The 17,815-nt window shown below is 35.5% G+C and overlaps 1 protein-coding gene across 1 annotated transcript; it reads left to right on the forward strand.

Annotated features, from left to right (window-relative positions):
• Window positions 1-239: 239 nt before the first annotated feature.
• slc2a8 (solute carrier family 2 member 8) lies at window positions 240-16,588 on the forward strand. Its single transcript, NM_212798.2, is given in 10 exon segments — window positions 240-479; window positions 2,883-3,045; window positions 3,198-3,404; window positions 6,428-6,527; window positions 9,072-9,283; window positions 10,012-10,161; window positions 11,650-11,758; window positions 11,845-12,021; window positions 12,199-12,344; window positions 16,171-16,588. Coding segments are annotated over 10 exon segments (1,497 nt in total). The 5' UTR covers window positions 240-393; the 3' UTR covers window positions 16,318-16,588.
• The last annotated feature ends 1,227 nt before the right edge of the window (window positions 16,589-17,815 follow it).

Raw genomic sequence — 17,815 nt, forward strand, 5'->3', positions numbered from 1 at the left:
CAAAAATCAGGATACATGATATACAAAAAACTCAAAGGATATCTTTAAAAATGCTGCTGAGGACAAATAGCAAAATAAGTAAAATATTAAATATGTTTAACAAATTTATTTAGATGTCTTTCATTCAAACGTTTATGAAAGAACAGGGTGAGGCAAAAATAAAAGTACACGACTCTTATTTTGAAGTCAAAGGCGGCGGACGGACGTACCTTTATTATTGTCAGCATGCATCAGCTGACAGTAATGACACTAGTTACTGAGTACAGCAGTTTTCCCAGTGACAAAGGCTTTGATGCATCATATTTGGCAATTGTAATGTTTGATTTAAAATCATAGTTTGTCCACGGCGACCATTTATGAACAGCGTGGTTATCATTTGTAAGAGGAGGCGCAATGAATGAGTATGAAGAAAATAGACCACTGTTGGTCAATGATGAGCGAACAGAAGAGGACAGATCCGAGCAAGACGCATACCTGGAGTAAGGGTCACTTTATTGTCAATTTTTTAAAATTTCCCTGTTTTAGAAACTGGCGTTTAAAGATTCAATATATGAAACTTTACAATTGTTTTTAAAAGATTGACGTGACACTGACGACTGAAGTAATTACTGAAAATTCAACATCACATGAATAAATTACTTTCTAAAGTTCAACGCAAAGCAGTTACATTAAATTTGACAATACTAGTCTTTAATATTAAAGCTTTTGATTAACTGAATGCAGGCTTGCTGAGCAAAAAAAAAAAAAAAAAAATATATATATATATATATATATATATATATATATATATATATATATATATATATATATATATATATAATTTCCAAATGTTTGTACGGTAATGTGGTATTGCTTTTTTATTGAGGTAAAGTTGGTTTTATCTTCGCACATTTGGACTTTCTCCTTAATAACATAATTTCATTAAGGTATTCTTTCCTAATTCTAAACAAGGAAATCATATTATAAAGTACATCAATGTTCAGTCAGCTAAATAGATTCTGATGGTATGATAACCATGGATGGTATGATAACCATGGATAAAAATATCACGGTTTCACAGTATCATGATATTGTGTTTACTGCTCTAAAATATATGCTTTTTAAATGTGTGAGTAAAACCCTAAACTTTTTCCCCTTTGAACACAATATATTTTATTTTAAGAAACATTTAAAATATTTTGGAGCAGTAAACATGTCAGGCTAAATGATTCAAATGAATATTACTTTTAAAAACACAGATTTCTCTACAAATTAAAACGGCATCTTTGGATGAAAATCTTTTTTCTTATAAAGATACTGTTGTCTTAGTTTAAATAATAAAAATCTTACACATACTTTAGGAACGGTATTACAGAAAATTTTGACAATTTTAAAACCTTGACTTTTCCAAACCACGGTATACCTTGAAAATGGTTATCGTCCCATGCCTATTTTGAAGTCATACTTCTTAACTAAGGTAAAGTTGGTTTATATTTGCCCATTTGTTCAGTGAAAACTTGTGACACGCTCCCTATATTGTTTACCGTGGTACTTTGAATATTCAGACTTAAATCACTTGTAAGTTTGTAATTTCATTGACTGTGGACAATGTTGTACTTTAATAGTCGTTGGCTGTGTGGAAACATAAATGACCCCAGCTGTGAGGGACATTAAACCTTTTGCATCCTGAGCCAAAGTGATGCAAATGCTATGGGCAGGGTCTCAATGGCTGTGCCTTTTTCTTTGGGTAATACTTTAAGGCCAAATAAACCCTTTTGGTAATAAGCTTATTCACATACCTACCTACTTCATTTGCATGCTTTGTTTGGCCATCTCCACCTACCCTCTCACCTCCTGCTATTTAGACTAATTTTAGACTTGCCTTCAGACTTGTGATAAACTTGCAGACTTGTAAGAGACTCCTGTAGGCTCTTGCAGACTCATGGACTTCGTGAAGGCTCTGTTTGACCGCAGACTAACCAACACACCTTAATAAAAAAAAAAAAACTTCTGCTTGTTTGAGTCTCCTGAACTGAGTCTCTCTCTATTTATTTTTTTAGAACAGCTGCTAATATGGTTTTCCACTATTAGGAATTTGCAAAGAATACTTTTCTGAAATTATATTATTACGGAGAAAGTCTAAATGTGTGAATATAAAAACTTTACCTCAAATTATTTATTATAGACCATTTCAATGGGGTCATGTCACTGGCCCTTGAACATTTCCGGCTTGTTATCAAACTATTTTATAACTGTAACAAGAGGCAATGCATTCATAAAAAAACAGCTATTATAACATTATTGATCAATATATGGCTTATTTTGGATTCTCGAAGCTATAGAAATTAAAAATGTAAAACAGGAAAAACGTTGGGACCATTGTTTTTGTTTACATCCCTCAAAATGGTCTATAAGACTGAATATTCAAAATAGCGTGTTACAAGTTGTCACTGTTAAAAAACGAACAAATGTGTGAATATAAAACCAACTTTACCTTAATCTGCTTTTTAGTGTTGGGATTTATATTTTACATCTGTTTCATCAACACCCAACTGACTAAAAATAGCACTTACTAGCTCTTCCTGTACTGTTTTTCCTGTTTGTCTGTTAAAAAAATAATTAGCTAAACTAACTTAGACTTTTCATGGCATGTATTGCTGGTCTGATGACATAAAGTACTTCTAGTATGCTCATTTATACGTCTGCATCTGCTAAATGTAAATGATTAAAGATTATTTGCACTTAAAGTGTTATTTACATTTCAATTAATTCAATTATTAAGTATTCAATTGTAGAAGTATTCAATTATCCTCAAATCAGAGGGAATCAGCCATGACGTTCTGCATTGAAAAACCTGTTCAGCAAGAAATGTATCCAACACTAATGTGTGTTTTGCTCAACAGTAAAGTTAAGAATGGAAAGCTGTTCATCGCCACCTTCGCAGCAGTTCTGGGACCGCTTAGTTTTGGGTTCGTGCTGGGCTACAGCTCTCCTGCTATCCCTGAACTCCGCAGAATCCAAGACCTGAGACTGCAGCTCAGCGTAGATGAAGCTTCCTGGTTCGGGGTTTGTGAATTATTTTTGGTCCAGATTTTGACAGCAATGTGACAATAGAGAAAGGTTATTCATTTTCAGTTCCCCAGAAAGGTTTTTAAAGGGGAACCGCAATCAAATGTATAAAGGTGCCATTGTCAAAATGCTGTTTTCCTGTCTTACAGTCTTTGGTGACCATTGGTGCGGCTCTTGGGGGTCTTCTGGGAGGATGGATTGTGGAGAGGATCGGACGAAAGTTGAGCCTTATGTTCTGTGCAATACCATTCATCTTTGGGTTTACCACCATTATCGCTGCTCAGAACCACTGGATGTTCTATGTGGGCAGAGTGCTCACTGGTTTGGCCAGTGGAGTGACCTCTCTAGTTGTACCAGTAAGTTTTAGCCTACCTGCGCATTGCCAAAAGTGCACATCTCCTCTGAGGGGTATTTCATTTTAAGCAATAATTTATCTAGCACTTTAAAGACAGACTAATCTTATATATGTATATACAGTGTGTGTGTATATACAGTGGAAGTCAGAATTATTAGCCCCCCTGGATTATTAGCCTCCTGTTTATTTTTTCCCCATTTCTGTTTTAATAACTCATCTCTAATAACTCATTTATTTTATCTTTGCCATGATGACTAATATTTTGCTAGATATTTTTCAAGACACTTTTATACAGCTTAAAGTGACATTTAAAGGCTTAACTAGGTTAATTAGGTTAAACTAGGCAGGTTAGGGTTATTAGGCAACTTATTGTATAATGATGGTTTGTTCTGTAGACTATCGAAACCAAAAATAGCTTAAAGGGACTAATAATTTTGTCCCTAAAATGTTTTTTTTTTTTTTAAACTGCTTTTATCCTATCCAAAATAAAACAAATAAGACTTTCTCCAGAAGAAAATATTTCATCAGACATACTGTGAAAATTTCCTGCTCTGTTCAGCATTATTTGGGAAATATTTAAAAAGAAAAAAAAATTCAAAGGGGGCTAATAATTTGACTTCAACTGTAAATATATATATATATATATGCATAGAGAATTGTGCTAAAAGCTTCATATGCACTCAAAATACGTGTGTGTGTAACTATAATAATACTATTTAAAGTATTTGAAGTATAAATAAAAACATATAATATTTACATAATTTTACATTGTTTAAAGAGCCCCGATTATGCATTACAAAAGGTCAAATTTTGGGTTTGGGGGTCTCCAAGAATAGGGTGATCTGCATGCAAGGTCAAAAAAACACTTTCATTGCATTGTAAGATGCATTTATTTTTACCTAATTATCCCAGCGACTCCCATATAATTTGTTCAGCTATTCATTTGTTTCCAAACCCCTCCTTAGCACCAGGGCTTTACATTAAAACCCGCCAAATGCGGGTAGATTTTAGCTGTGGCAGGTTAGACAGCCATTTCCACTAGCCACTTTGGCTGGCCAAAATTTTTTTTTTAAATTGTAGTTTACTTAAAAGCAGGGTTCAACAATAAGGATGGCCCAATATTCATGAAAATGCGATCTTAGAATTGAGAAGCAGCATGACTGACAAATATAATTTTGTTCGTGCGGCCAAAAGAAAGCCGGTTGAAAACCGAATGAGAGGATTGTGCCAACAGCTGATGTGATTAGCGCTCCCATTTTTCTTGCTCGAAACAACCGTGCCTCTAAACGCATCTGGTTTGATTGGTTCTCTTTCAAATAGACCAGCCAAACAGTTATGTTAATGCACCCACAGTCCTGCTGCTTTCAAGAGCTCCAGATTGGTCTTTTTGTAAGCAGCACCGGTTGCTTTCACTTTAACCATTATTTGAACAGGATATAGGATATTAACTTCCCATTTATGTGTAGTCAACTGGTGTCAACAGTTTTTTTAAAGAAATGTTTTAATAGATGTTGTTATTAAAAAGTATAATATACAGCTATATTTTGCTTGTTTTGGCACATTATTTAAAATTTGTGGCTAAGAAATAATTATTTATTTATTTTTAGTGTGGTTATAGAGATTAATTTGGTAAATCCTTTGAGCTCTGAAAAGTCGTGAAATAAAAACTAATTGTAAAACAACACTATGAAACCATGACCCATGTGCTCATACTCACTGAGCAAGCTCATACACAAGCTCATACACAACATAAAGTAAAATGAATGAGGAGGCATGTGTACACTCCACAAAATCCGAATCAAGTAATTTTAGCACGTCAAAGTCATATTTTTGCATATAAAATATATTTTCCCAGCAACAAAATTGAGGCTAGTGAAAATGGCGAGTGGCTGGTAATGTTAGAAAACTATTAGCCACACTGGCTGGTGATCAAAAAAGTTAATGTCAAGCCCTGCTTAGCACAATGCTAATCTGCTCAGATTGGTCCGATGACTGCTTTCGGTGCGAGACAGAGAGAATCGCCCACCACGGCTTATCAACATTGTTGAAGTAGCCAGAGTGCACAGTATATGTGTAAGTCCAATGCAGGAGTGCATTAAAATAATGCAGTTAAACACCAGCATATTGCTTTATTCTTAACCATGACACACATGTCAAGCTCTGACAAAGTCCCATCATCAATAGTCTTTTCTGATCCTTCCTTTAACAAACGGCCGATGAATCCCCCGTTGCAGGGTAGATTATTGCATTAATCACCAGAATGTTCACTTAACTTAGTTTTAAACAGCCCCACACACACCCACACGCGGCTAGTGTTTGAATGAAAAGGCATGTATGTTCACGTTTTACCGGATTCGGCACTTCATATTTGGTATAGTGTCGACATCGATACAAACAGGTACAATATCCAGGCGAACCACAAATCATTTAAACGACTCTGAGTCAAATCTTTTATTAAAAATTCGATATTTTTAGACGATGTGCACTTTCAGATTTAAACCTCAGCTGGATGTTTTCATACACTTAGATTGGTGTTAAACACTATGAAAGGTCACTTTCATAAACCTATAATAGGGGCTCTTTAAGACAACAGAGAGCTTTTTGTTCAGTTACTGATTGATTTAAATGAAATCGTTTTTATTGGTTATTGTTAAAAATTCTCTAAGAAAAAAAATGAATGCAGACATTTTTTAAGACATTTTTACTTTTTTTTATTTAATTTTATGCCTTTTAAATTTTTTTATGGGATTATTGTTCTTTCCCTCAATTAAAACCTATTAAGTTCATCTTATTTTCATACACTTATTTGCTTCAGATCAAATTTTGTTGCTGTTTGGTTTGGTTCTTGCTTCATAATGCTAACAGATATTTGTTAAATCCTTATGGGGAACGCAAATGGAAAAATACTTGCAGAAATAAGCATTGCAAATACTAATTGCAATTTGTACTCAACTACTCTATTTATATTCAGATCAATTGCACATTATTGACTTGTATTGTTTTTCTTTGTCTCTGTTCCTGCAGCTTTACATCTCTGAAATGGCTCATGAGCGTGTCAGAGGAACTTTGGGATCCTGTGTGCAACTAATGGTTGTGATAGGCATTATGGGTGCTTATGTAACAGGTATTGCCTCTCATTTTAAACTTGTGACTGAATTATGACATGCATGTTATGACACTGAAGTCTCTTTGACGGCAGTAGAATTTTTCCGACCTCAGCTGTATGAGATGATTGTTAATGTTTGATCAGAAGACATGTGTGAACCGTTTTCAGTGACATCCGCAAGATCTTCCACATATAATGTCTCTTTTTCTGTAATGCAGCCCTCCACTTCAGTGTTTGTTAAATTGGCTCGGATGTGTGAGAACGGCATCATAATTTCTCCTGGAAACGACTCAAGCTTTTTAAAATTGCATTAGCAGGATAGGTCAAGTTAGCTCAGGAATCTCCCTCATCAGCAAACACAGACCCTGCATTGTACACAGCTCTATCTCCTACATGTGGAGCATTAATTCTTGACCCATACTCTGTGATCATTAGTAGTAGTAGTATATTTTGAAATACATTCAGGAATTTATAGTATAGGGGGATTTAAACAATGATTTGAGGGTGAGTTATTCATCTAAATAAATAAGCTTTCCATAGATGTATGCAAACTTGTCAACCTTCCCGTTTTTGCTGGGATTCTCCCTTATTTTACCATTCTAACCCACTATCATCCCGTTTAAGTATTTGCCTGTACTTCTGCCATATTTTTAATCCTTCTATGATTAGTGAAAGCAGCATCAAAAAGCAGATCGTAGATGTGATATAACTGCAAAAGCTGTTTAAGAGAATTAGGCTTTCTGTTTATTTTAGCACTGAAATGAATATAAAAATGGCCACATTCACAATGCAACCTTCAAATCCGTTAATTCATGTAATGGTGCTGACTGATGGATGTGTTTTATATAAAGACACTGTTCTCAATCAGCTTCTGTTCACGTGATTTGAAGCAATTCTTCGAGCGAAAGTCAAGTTGGACACTTCGGGGCTCAAAGTTGTGGCAGTCATGATGACCGATCACATGGCGTCATCATCATTTTTTTATTTACAGTACGAATAAAACAGAATTCAATCTCTACAAACTATAGTTCACTTTTAAACAACAAGGGGATTATGAATTAAATATATAACAAACTCATGAGGGCGAAGCAGTGGCACAGTAGGTAGTGCTGTCGCCTTACAGCAAGAAGGTCGCTGGGTCGCTGGTTCAAACCTCGGCTCAGTTGGCGTTTCTGTGTGGAGTTTGCATGTTCTCCCTGCATTCGCGTGGGTTTTCTCCGGGTGCTCCGGTTTCCCCCACAGTTCAAAGACATGCGGTACAGGTGAATTGGGTAGGCTAAATTGTCCGTAGTGTATGAGTGTGTGTGAATGTGTGTGTATGGATGTTTCCCAGAAATGGATTGCGGCTGGAAGAGCATTCACTGCGTAAAAACTTACTGGATAAGTTGGCGTTTCATTCCGCTGTGGCGACCTCGGATTAATAAAGGGAGTAAGCTGCAAGAAAATGAATGAATGAATGAATGAATGAATGAATGAATGAATGAATGAATGAATGAATGAATGACTGAACAAACTCATGAGAGATAAAGATTTGGGTGTGTTTTTAACCAGACGAACCCGCTCAATAATATGTAAACATGTCCATCCTGACATGTTTTATTTTAAACACAAATAATTTTGTCTTAAATGAACACAAAAAGTTACGAAAGTAATCAGATTCTTTCATTATTGATCTGTGCTTTATTAAAGTGACAGCTCATCAAACAAAACAGTGGATCAAAATGAGAGATTCACTGCTCTTCTGTAAATAACTATAGGCCTAGTTGATTTAATAACTTGATTTAATTAGTGTGTAGGCCATTCATTTTAATAGGCTAAACCAGGGGTGTCCAAACTCAGTCCTGGAGGGCCGGTGTCCTGCATAGTTTAGCTCCAACTTCCTTCAACACACCTGCCTGGAAGTTTCTAGTATACCTAGAATGAGCTTGATTAGCTAGTTCAGGTGTGTTTAATTGGGGTTGGAACCAAAATATGCAGCACACCAGCCCTCCAGGACCGAGTTTGGACATCCCTGGGCTAAGCCTTTTATTTGGGAAGGCATGGTGGTGCAGTGGGTAGCGCTGTTGCCTCACAGCAAGAAGATTGCTGGTTCGAGCCCCAGGTGGTTTAGTTGGCATTTCTGTGTGGAGTTTGCACGTTCTCAAATCTATGGTGTGGCTAAATATCAACTACGATATATAAACAGCCCTGGGAGTAAGTATCCAATAGAAAATATGAATTTAATAGAGAGGTCTGTGAGGGGTGTTCTCATTTATGCTGAGCACTGTATATAACAATTTAAATCTAATGATATAATACAGATAATACAACATTAAGAACAAAGAGAGAGCTCGTCAATCTGTAAAAATGGATAATGTTAAAAAGTGCATTTTGACCAATGAGAGAACAGTTTTGCACACATGACTCGCATGAACACATTTTTTAAAATGTTTTCTTGTAAAATAAAACAGACCAGAAGTTTCAAAACGCAAAGAAATGTTTTGTTTTGAAACTAATCAAATGATTCACAGGTGTAAAAAATGCTCTAAAGTAATGCCAAAGAAATCCTTTCTTCTTTTTTAGGTTTGTTCCTGGACTGGCGATGGTTAGCAGTGGCATCATCTATTCCTCCCACACTCATGCTGCTGTCCATGTGCTTCATGCCGGAGACGCCACGATTTCTGCTCTGCCAAGGGAAACGGCGGGAAGCAGAGGACGCCCTGCGCTTCCTTAGGGGTCCTGATGCCCCCGCCGAGTGGGAATGCGCTAGAATAGAAGATGCCTACAAAAATGAAGTTAGACATCACCAAGTTTTTTGGGTCTTTATTTTATTAAACATAAAGAGCTGCCTTTCAAAATTAAAGTCAGCGTTAAAAGCCTGTTTTAGTTTTTTTAATGTGCCATTTTTTAGTGAACTTGATATTCAGTGAGGTAAAATGTGACATAAAAGAGATTGTTCACCCAAAATTATTTTTAATTAAAACTATAGATTTCTGTCGAACTGATTTCTCAAATCAGCGACCTTCTTGCTGTGAGGCGACAGCACTACCTACTGCGCCACTGCTTCGCCCTGAAATATTGTGTTGTAGGTCTTAAATCATTTTAAACAGGCCCTAATTTCCTTATGTCTTAGTAAAACTAGCCAGTTTTGTTGACACCCAATCATCTACAATTCATCTCCAAACTTTTTTTATATATATATTTAAGTTTTTCATTGCAAAGTGATACAATTCACAACAGCTGTTAGACATTTTTACAGCAAATTCTCCAGGGAAAGAAAACTAAAGCAACACAGCCTGTGATGAAGGTTTAGAATGACATTATGGAGATTAAATTAAGAATTAAACTATTAAATTTCAAATTTTTTAATTAACTTTTATTCACTGGGATCCGATAGAATCCTTAAAAGTGGTTGCTGTCAGTCAGGATAATCATTTTATTATAAATAAACAATTAATAAATGAAAAAAAAATGCTGCATGGAAATGTATGAGCTGTTAAGATTGACATTTGGTTGATTGCAGGAGCAAAGCTTCAGTCTGGGGGATCTGAAGGACCCTGGTGTCTATAAACCTTTGGGCATTGGTGTTATGATGATGCTCCTCCAGCAGTTTACCGGCATCAACGCCATCATGTTTTACGCAGAGACCATCTTCGAGCAGGCCCATTTCAAAGTAAGTGTTTTGGATCAAGTTCCTTTATGAAGAGCCAAACTTGTCAGACCCTGCTTCCATCTCCATAGACTTCAGGTCATGTTTGTTTTTTTTGGGGTTCTGGGAGATTTCACCAAATTTAAAGCCTGCTGTCTATGATATTGGACTTTTGTCATCCAATTAAACCACAGAAAAAAACATTAGGAAATGTTTGCAATGGTTTTGTTCACATGTATTGATATATTTTTTAATATTTCATAGATTGTATAGAAAATATAAGGATCGCATTTAATAATTAAAGTAAAAAAATTACCAGTTATATGGGACTGCTGAATGGCTGCACTTTTCAACGCTTCCTGTTGATTTCCATAATCTACTAGCCCTGACAACCAATCTTTATTTCCTTTTAAGATATTTGTTAAACAAAGCATTAAGCATGTCTTCTCTACCAAAAAAAAAAGAAAGAAAGATTTTTTAAAATCTACTGTAGAATTGCCAGCTTTAAATCAGGAGTTTTTAAAAATATATAGATATATGTCTGTCCATTATGTACAGTGGGTTCATAGTTCACCCCAAAATTTTTAATTTTGCTCATTATTTAATCTCCCTCAAATGGTTCAAAATCTTTATGAGTTTCTTTCTTCAGTTAAAAACAAAAGAAGATATTTTGAAAAAAGCTGAAAATCTGTAATCATTGACTTCCATAGGAAATTCCATGTGTGAGTCAATAGTTACAGGTTTCCAGCTTTCTTCATAAATTTTCTTTTGTGTGTAAAAAAAAGAAAGAAACTCATAAAGGTTTGAAATAGTTAAAGGATGTGTAAATGATTACAGAGTTTTCATTTGTGGGTGAAAAACCCCTTTAAAAGCCTCTCCATTATAATGTACAGTGTTTTCCAGTATGCAGTCTATAAAACAAAAGCTTGAAAATTGTTCAGGTTTGTAAACTTCAAAAGAAACTTTGAGTAAAGATCAACAATTTGTATTATTTTATTTTTCATTTCACATTAGTACATTGTTCTTGAAGTACTGATTGTTTTGGTCTAATGTCCGTTGAAATGGACCAAAAAAAATCAATTAAAGATTGACATTATTATTTAAACTCGTTTATGTAAGCCTTAAAAAGATAGTTCACCCAAAATTGAAAATTCCATCCTCATTTACTCGCCCTTCACCTGTTTCAAACCTTTATGACTTTCTTTCCCTTGTTGAACACAAAGATAGTTTGAAGTAAGCTGGAAACCTGTAACCACTGACTTCCATAATATTTGTTTTTCCTACTATAAAAAGTCAGTGATTACAAGTTTGCAGCTTTCTTTAAAATATCTTAATCTGTGTTTAATTGAAGAAAGAATGTAATAAAGGTTGGAAATCACTTGAAGGTGAAGAAATTGTCATAATTGGATGAACCATCCCTTTAAGAACAGGGAAAATGTGCTTGAAACACACTTGAAACAGGTCTGACAGGTTTAATAATAAATACATGTGTCTTTTTTTTTTTTGCCGCAGAGCAGTGATGTGGCCACTGTTATTGTCGCAGCCACACAGGTGGTCTTCACTGCAATTGCTGCTCTTATAATGGACAAGGCCGGGCGGAAAGTTCTTCTCATTTTGTCTGGTAGAAACCTCTTAAAGTCATAATGCATTTGCACCACTTTTATTTGAAGAATTGAAATTGATAATCTGTCATTTTGTGTCCTCAAGGTGTCGTCATGTGTGTTAGCGAAGCAGTGTTTGGAGTGTACTTTAAGCTGACTGTGATGAAGCCCAATAACTCCTCATTGAACAGTGTGCTAACGGACACCCATGGTCTTCTGGAAGATCAGCCCTCTGCAGACCTGGCCTGGTTGGCTGTGGGAAGCATGGGCTTTTTCATTGCAGGTTAGAAGGACTGTATTTCTCTGAACAAGAATTATTTAGCAGTACTACTGTATGTCTTTTCAAAGAAAAAATTCTTAAAACAGTTTACATCTTGAATTTGTTCTGTACTTATGTACATTAATATCCATTCAGTGAGCAAACTGCATTTATTCTGACTCATAAGCGTGTGTCAACCAGGATTTGCTATTGGTTGGGGTCCTACTCCGTGGCTGGTGATGTCCGAGATCTTCCCCACGCGGGTGAGGGGATTAGGCAGTGCTCTGTGTGTGCTTACTAACTGGACCTGTGCCTTCATTGTCACCAAAACCTTCCAGAACCTCATGGTAAGCTGACTTTATATTTAACATATGTTTATTTTGCTGTCATCTTTTTTTCTTTTTTTAAGGGTTTTTTCATCTTTTATTGGGATAGAATAGTGGAGGACAGACAGGAAAGTATTAGGACCTGAGAGAGGGGAAGGGTCGGCATAGGACCTCAAGTCGGGAATCGAACTCGGGTCGCCGTGAGCACCATGGTGCTTTATGTCGGCGCACTTAACCACTAGGCTACTGCCATCGACTATTTTGCTGTCATCTTAATGTTATTCTTTTGGAGAACTAATTACCAATTAATCTATGTTAAAAATATTTTAGTAATCCTCTGTCAAATTCTAACCCTTTGCAGTCCTCCTCTGTTGATGTCAGTTTGACTGCGTCAGCCAAAATATTTCTAGCCACGCCCATCTTACCACTACCATCAATTTGCTATGAGGGAATGATGCAAAAAGAAAACCCCGCCCTCTACTCAACATTCGATTTCAGTTGGAAGTACATGAACATACTGAAGTAAAAATGTCAGCAACTTCCGGTTCATCCAGACTTTACCATTCTAAATATAATGAACATGGGCCTGTACCATGAAGCTAACTTTTTTGCCATAAACCCCGTGGCTAACCTACTCTAGGGGCAGATTATATTCTAGTTTAGAGATCACAAACCAATCAGCTGTGAGCTAAGTGACACATTAAAGCCACCAGTTTCTCTTGCTCCAAATTAAAGGACACTACATTGTAAACATGTACGAAAAAAAAACTATAGAAGTTGTACGCTCGCTAATCTGTGTTGTAGCCAGTGGTTTAAAGTAACCATTTAAAAATACTCAAATTACTGTAATTGAGTAGTTTTTCTCACAAATTGTTTTAAAAATGTGTACTTTTATTTTCTTTAAGTATATTTTTAGTGCTGTATCGGTACTTTTACTGCTGTACTTTCCTTCAACTTTCCTTCAAACTTTATTTTTTCTCTCTATGGGGATTAGAAAAATCAGTCCTTTGATTCCTGTCCAAGACATGAGGGCTTTATAATTGCAGCAAACTGTTTGGAAGCGTTAAAAGTGTCCAAGAAGATGTTCAAAGTCGTCAAGCATTGACCCAGAGACTGTTTAGATGCATGTCACTGATGAGAAGATGACGGATGTTTACTGTATGATAACCCGAAATGGCCCAGCAGGCACAAAATGTCAACATGACGTTAGATTGTCAACGTCATGGAGACGTAGCAATTTGTACGGAAATGAAAATCGCGTTGACGTCAGCACTTTAGGCTGACGTCATTGTCCAACATCCACCCTAAAATCGACCAAATATCAACGTCTAATGATGTTACAGCTTGACGTTGTGTGGACTTTTTCACTTTGACGTCTATCAGATGTTGGATTTTGGTTGCCATACCTGACAAATAAATGTCAGTATGACGTTGGTTTAAGATGTTGGCTCAGCATTGGATTTGGTCACTTTCAAACACAACCTAAAATCAACCAAATATCGGTATTCAACGTCAAAATAACATTATCCTTGACCCTGGCTAGATATTGATTTTTGGTCACCTGACATCACCACCTAAATCTAACCTAATGTTAACGTCTTATGATGTTGTGTGCCTGATAAGCAATACCTAAATGCACTACAGAATGTTTCGTTTACACACATCCACAAATTACATGTGACTGCATCAGCTTTTTACAGCATAATACTCACTACTCTTTAGTACTTTTAATAGGGCTACTTTTTACTCATATTTTGAGTAATATTTATAACAGACACTTTTACTCTACGTGCACTACATTTTTAGGCAAGTAATGGTACTTTTTGGCCGCATTTACATTGCGCTGTTCAAGTGACTCAATTCCGATTTTTTTTTTTCTCCCATGTGGCACAGATCGCATATGGCCCATGTACGTGTAAGCAGGAACAAATCACATGGATTTCGATTTACTCAAGTCAGATTCAGGCCTTGTTCATATGTGGAAATTTATCCAATATGAATCGGATCTGTGTTCTCGTGTCTGCAGTGTAAGCAGGTACAGTAGATTGGATTTTCAATGCGTGAGTCGCGTGTCATTAAAAACCGTAGCGAATGACGTTAAGTCTGACACTTTCAGTTCAGAACAGACTTCAGCAGCACCCAAACCTTAAATCTCATAAACACGAGGACTTAAACAGCTTTTATATTGTCATATAGCACAGGTGTTTAAGCATGTTAACGAGAGCAAGAGAATACAGTGTCCGCCACGTAACTAATATGAAACTAGTGCATAAATCACGCCATGGACATTACATTAAGATGCCTAAAGGTTTTCAGATGCCTATATATCAAAAGAAGACGGACAAATGAGAACCTTTCTGTCATAAACTATAGTAAAACAGCTTGTCAAAAGCTGCAAACAGATTACATACAGGAATATAGAAAAGAGCGCTCTTTAATTATCAGCTGTTAGTCAGCGCCCGCTCTTTTTTTTTTTTCCTGGCCATTGCGTCTTTGCCATGCGCTGTGTAAATGCAGACAATCGGATACGAGTCACTTTTAAAAGATGATGTTAGTAGGTCAGCAATAAAATCGGATAGTCACAAAATCGGAATTAACCATCAAGATCTGCAGTGTAAATGCAGCCTTACTTAAGTATAATTTTTCAGTACTCTTTCTGACACTGGTTGTAACAGCATAATTTCTCCAGTGTTGTCACATGAAAAAATATAACGCATTTACAAAAATGTTGCCAGTGTTGCCAGATTTAAGTGGTAGTGACTTTTATTATGTGTGTAAAAAATGGCATTGGCGGGTTTTGAAGCGTAAATTTTCCGATTGACAAGCAGCAACTAATTCTGTTCAAAAGAATTTGAAATGCCAAATGTGATCAATTTATACACCATTTTAAAAGTAAAACATACTCTAATGGTGTAATCTACACAATAATAGGTCCCACTTTATATTAAGTGTATATTAATTACTATCAAAAAAATAAATACAATGTACTTACTGTGTGCTTCATGTATTTGAGAACACTTGTGGTGCTTTTGAGTTGGGATAGAGGTTGGGTTATGGACAGGTTTGGTGGCATGGGTAGGTTTAAGGGTGGGTTATGGTGTGAAGGGTGGTCAACAGTGTATTTACAAATGTAATAACAAAAGTTAATTACAGATGTAATTACATACATGTATTTAATCTAGCATAAATACACAGTAAATGCATGTATTTACACAATAAGTACATTGTAACAAACTATTAATTCCTGTGTATGTACATATTAGTTAAGGCCACTTAATATAAAATGGGACCCAATAAGAAAACATACTTGTTCAACATAATGTATTTAAACAAGACATATTAAATGTCCGGAAATAAATAAATAAAACATAGAAGTATTTCTAACAAAGGGCCTGGTGTAGTAAGACATGAAGAATCTGTCCTACGGGTGGTTTGTCAAGCCCACTCTGCTTTGTGGAGCACACTCATGCATCATACCGTTATGTGATGCATTGTGTGTATCTTACTAAAAAGATTTAAACTGAGAGAGTGTGTCTGAGCCTCTGACATTATCTGGAAGTTTAGCAGCCATATATGAGAACGCTTGATCTCCTTTAGTGGACTTTGCTATTCTGGGTACTACCAAAAGCCCTGAGTTTTAAGATCAATCCAAAGAATGGCTTGGATTGTAGCAAGACAGCAGCTTGGTTAGATAAACAGAAAGCTTTATTGTAAGAAGCAATAAAGCACATGATTGGCTGTTTGCTAGAGATGTCATATAGTTGCTTTTCAGAGTCATGGTACATCATTAAACTTGCTTTCTGGAATTCATCTCTGATCTTATAGATGTAAATAACATGTGTTTCAGGATGCTCTGAGCAGCGCAGGAACATTTTGGATGTTCTCGGCACTGTGTGCTTCTAATGTCGTCTTCACGGCTTTCTTTGTCCCCGAGACCAAAGGCAAAACTCTGGAGGAGATTCAAGCTGGTTTTAAAGGGACTCGCATGCGCTAGATGACTCTTTTCCTCAGCGCCATAACCAAAATATTGAACAAAACATCTTCGACATGTTGAAGAATCTTGTAATGTTTTAGAATATTGCAATTGTTTACAGAGAAAATATCTATATTTTTTCTACTTTTTCTGTCATCTTAATGTGATTTATCTTTGAATTAAGAGTTTTTAACATTACTTTTAAACACATTGTTACTTTTGGTACACAAACGTTATAAATTAGTGCCTCATTTTAACTTGTTTGCAGGTCATATGAATATAAATACACAAACAGCTACTCATTTGTCAAGTTTTTATAAGCTTTATTTCCATCGGTTTTTCAACTTCATCATTCTCTGCTTCCAATGATAGATTTTAAATATTGTCAAACTGAGAAACTCTATTAGGCAGTGGTTCTCAAACTTTTTTTCATCAAGTACCACCTCAGAAAACAAATAGTCTCTCCAAGTACCACCATAATGAGCAGTATTGAAATACAGTAGAGTAGTAGACCTAGTAAAGCAGCCACAGCTTTGTTCAGTTCAAAAACAAGGCTGATTAATTCCTATTGATCAGAAGATTATTGTCTTTGATTGGACAGTAAAAATAAGGTACTTTAATACTCCTTTTGTAATATCTACATATGTAAAAGGACCATCTGTAGCTTTGTGTTGGAGAAAATGTGGTAAAATTGGAGATCATACCCTCATTTTTTGGGACTGTCCTAAGATTCAAGAATTGACTGATATTTTCTGTAGAGGTGGAAAAGTATTATGACATTTAGATATGTATATTTAGAGGTTTCTTAACCTATCATCACTGTAATTTGATGTAACTACAATGCAACACAATCTAACTTGATGTACAAATGTATCCCCTGTGAAGTAATTATGATGGCAATATCTTTCATTTTTATTTATTATTTTTTTAATTGATCATCTTTATTTTATCATTATTATTTTTTATTTTATTTTATGTATCCCCTCGTGTGTAAGGGGTAAAACTGTTGGGGAAGGGTTGTTCTGTAAAAAAATATATTGAAAAATCTTAAATAAAAAGTAAAAAAAAAAAAAAAAGAAAGAAAGAAAATTATTGTCAGCCACTTTAAACATAATAAATAGTTTTAACAGTAATCTTGCACTGTGCTTGCATGTAAAAAAAAACAACTAAAAATGTCAACAATTAAATTAAAAGGTGCTTTTAAAAGTAAAAAAGATAGGTTACTGTTCTTTAAAAGTACCAAAAAAATCCTGTAAAGTATTAACATAGTAGCCTATTTATCAACAACTGGAAATATAGGCGATATGTCATCATATTTGTATATAAACATTTTTGATAAATTTTTAAATATATGTAACATTTATATGTCATATTTGATTCCTCCGCATACCACTAAAAGGAAGCCAGCGAACCACTACCACAGTTTGAGAACCACTGCTAGGGTATAATATTGTGAAATATGCATTCATTCAACTCCTGTGGTTACTGAAAATATTTTCTGACCTATGAAAAAGTTGCC

This window comes from Danio rerio, chromosome 5 (genome assembly GCF_052040795.2).
Source record: "Danio rerio strain M-AB ecotype USA chromosome 5, GRCz13ab, whole genome shotgun sequence".
NCBI classification, from domain to species: Eukaryota; Metazoa; Chordata; class Actinopteri; order Cypriniformes; family Danionidae; genus Danio; species Danio rerio.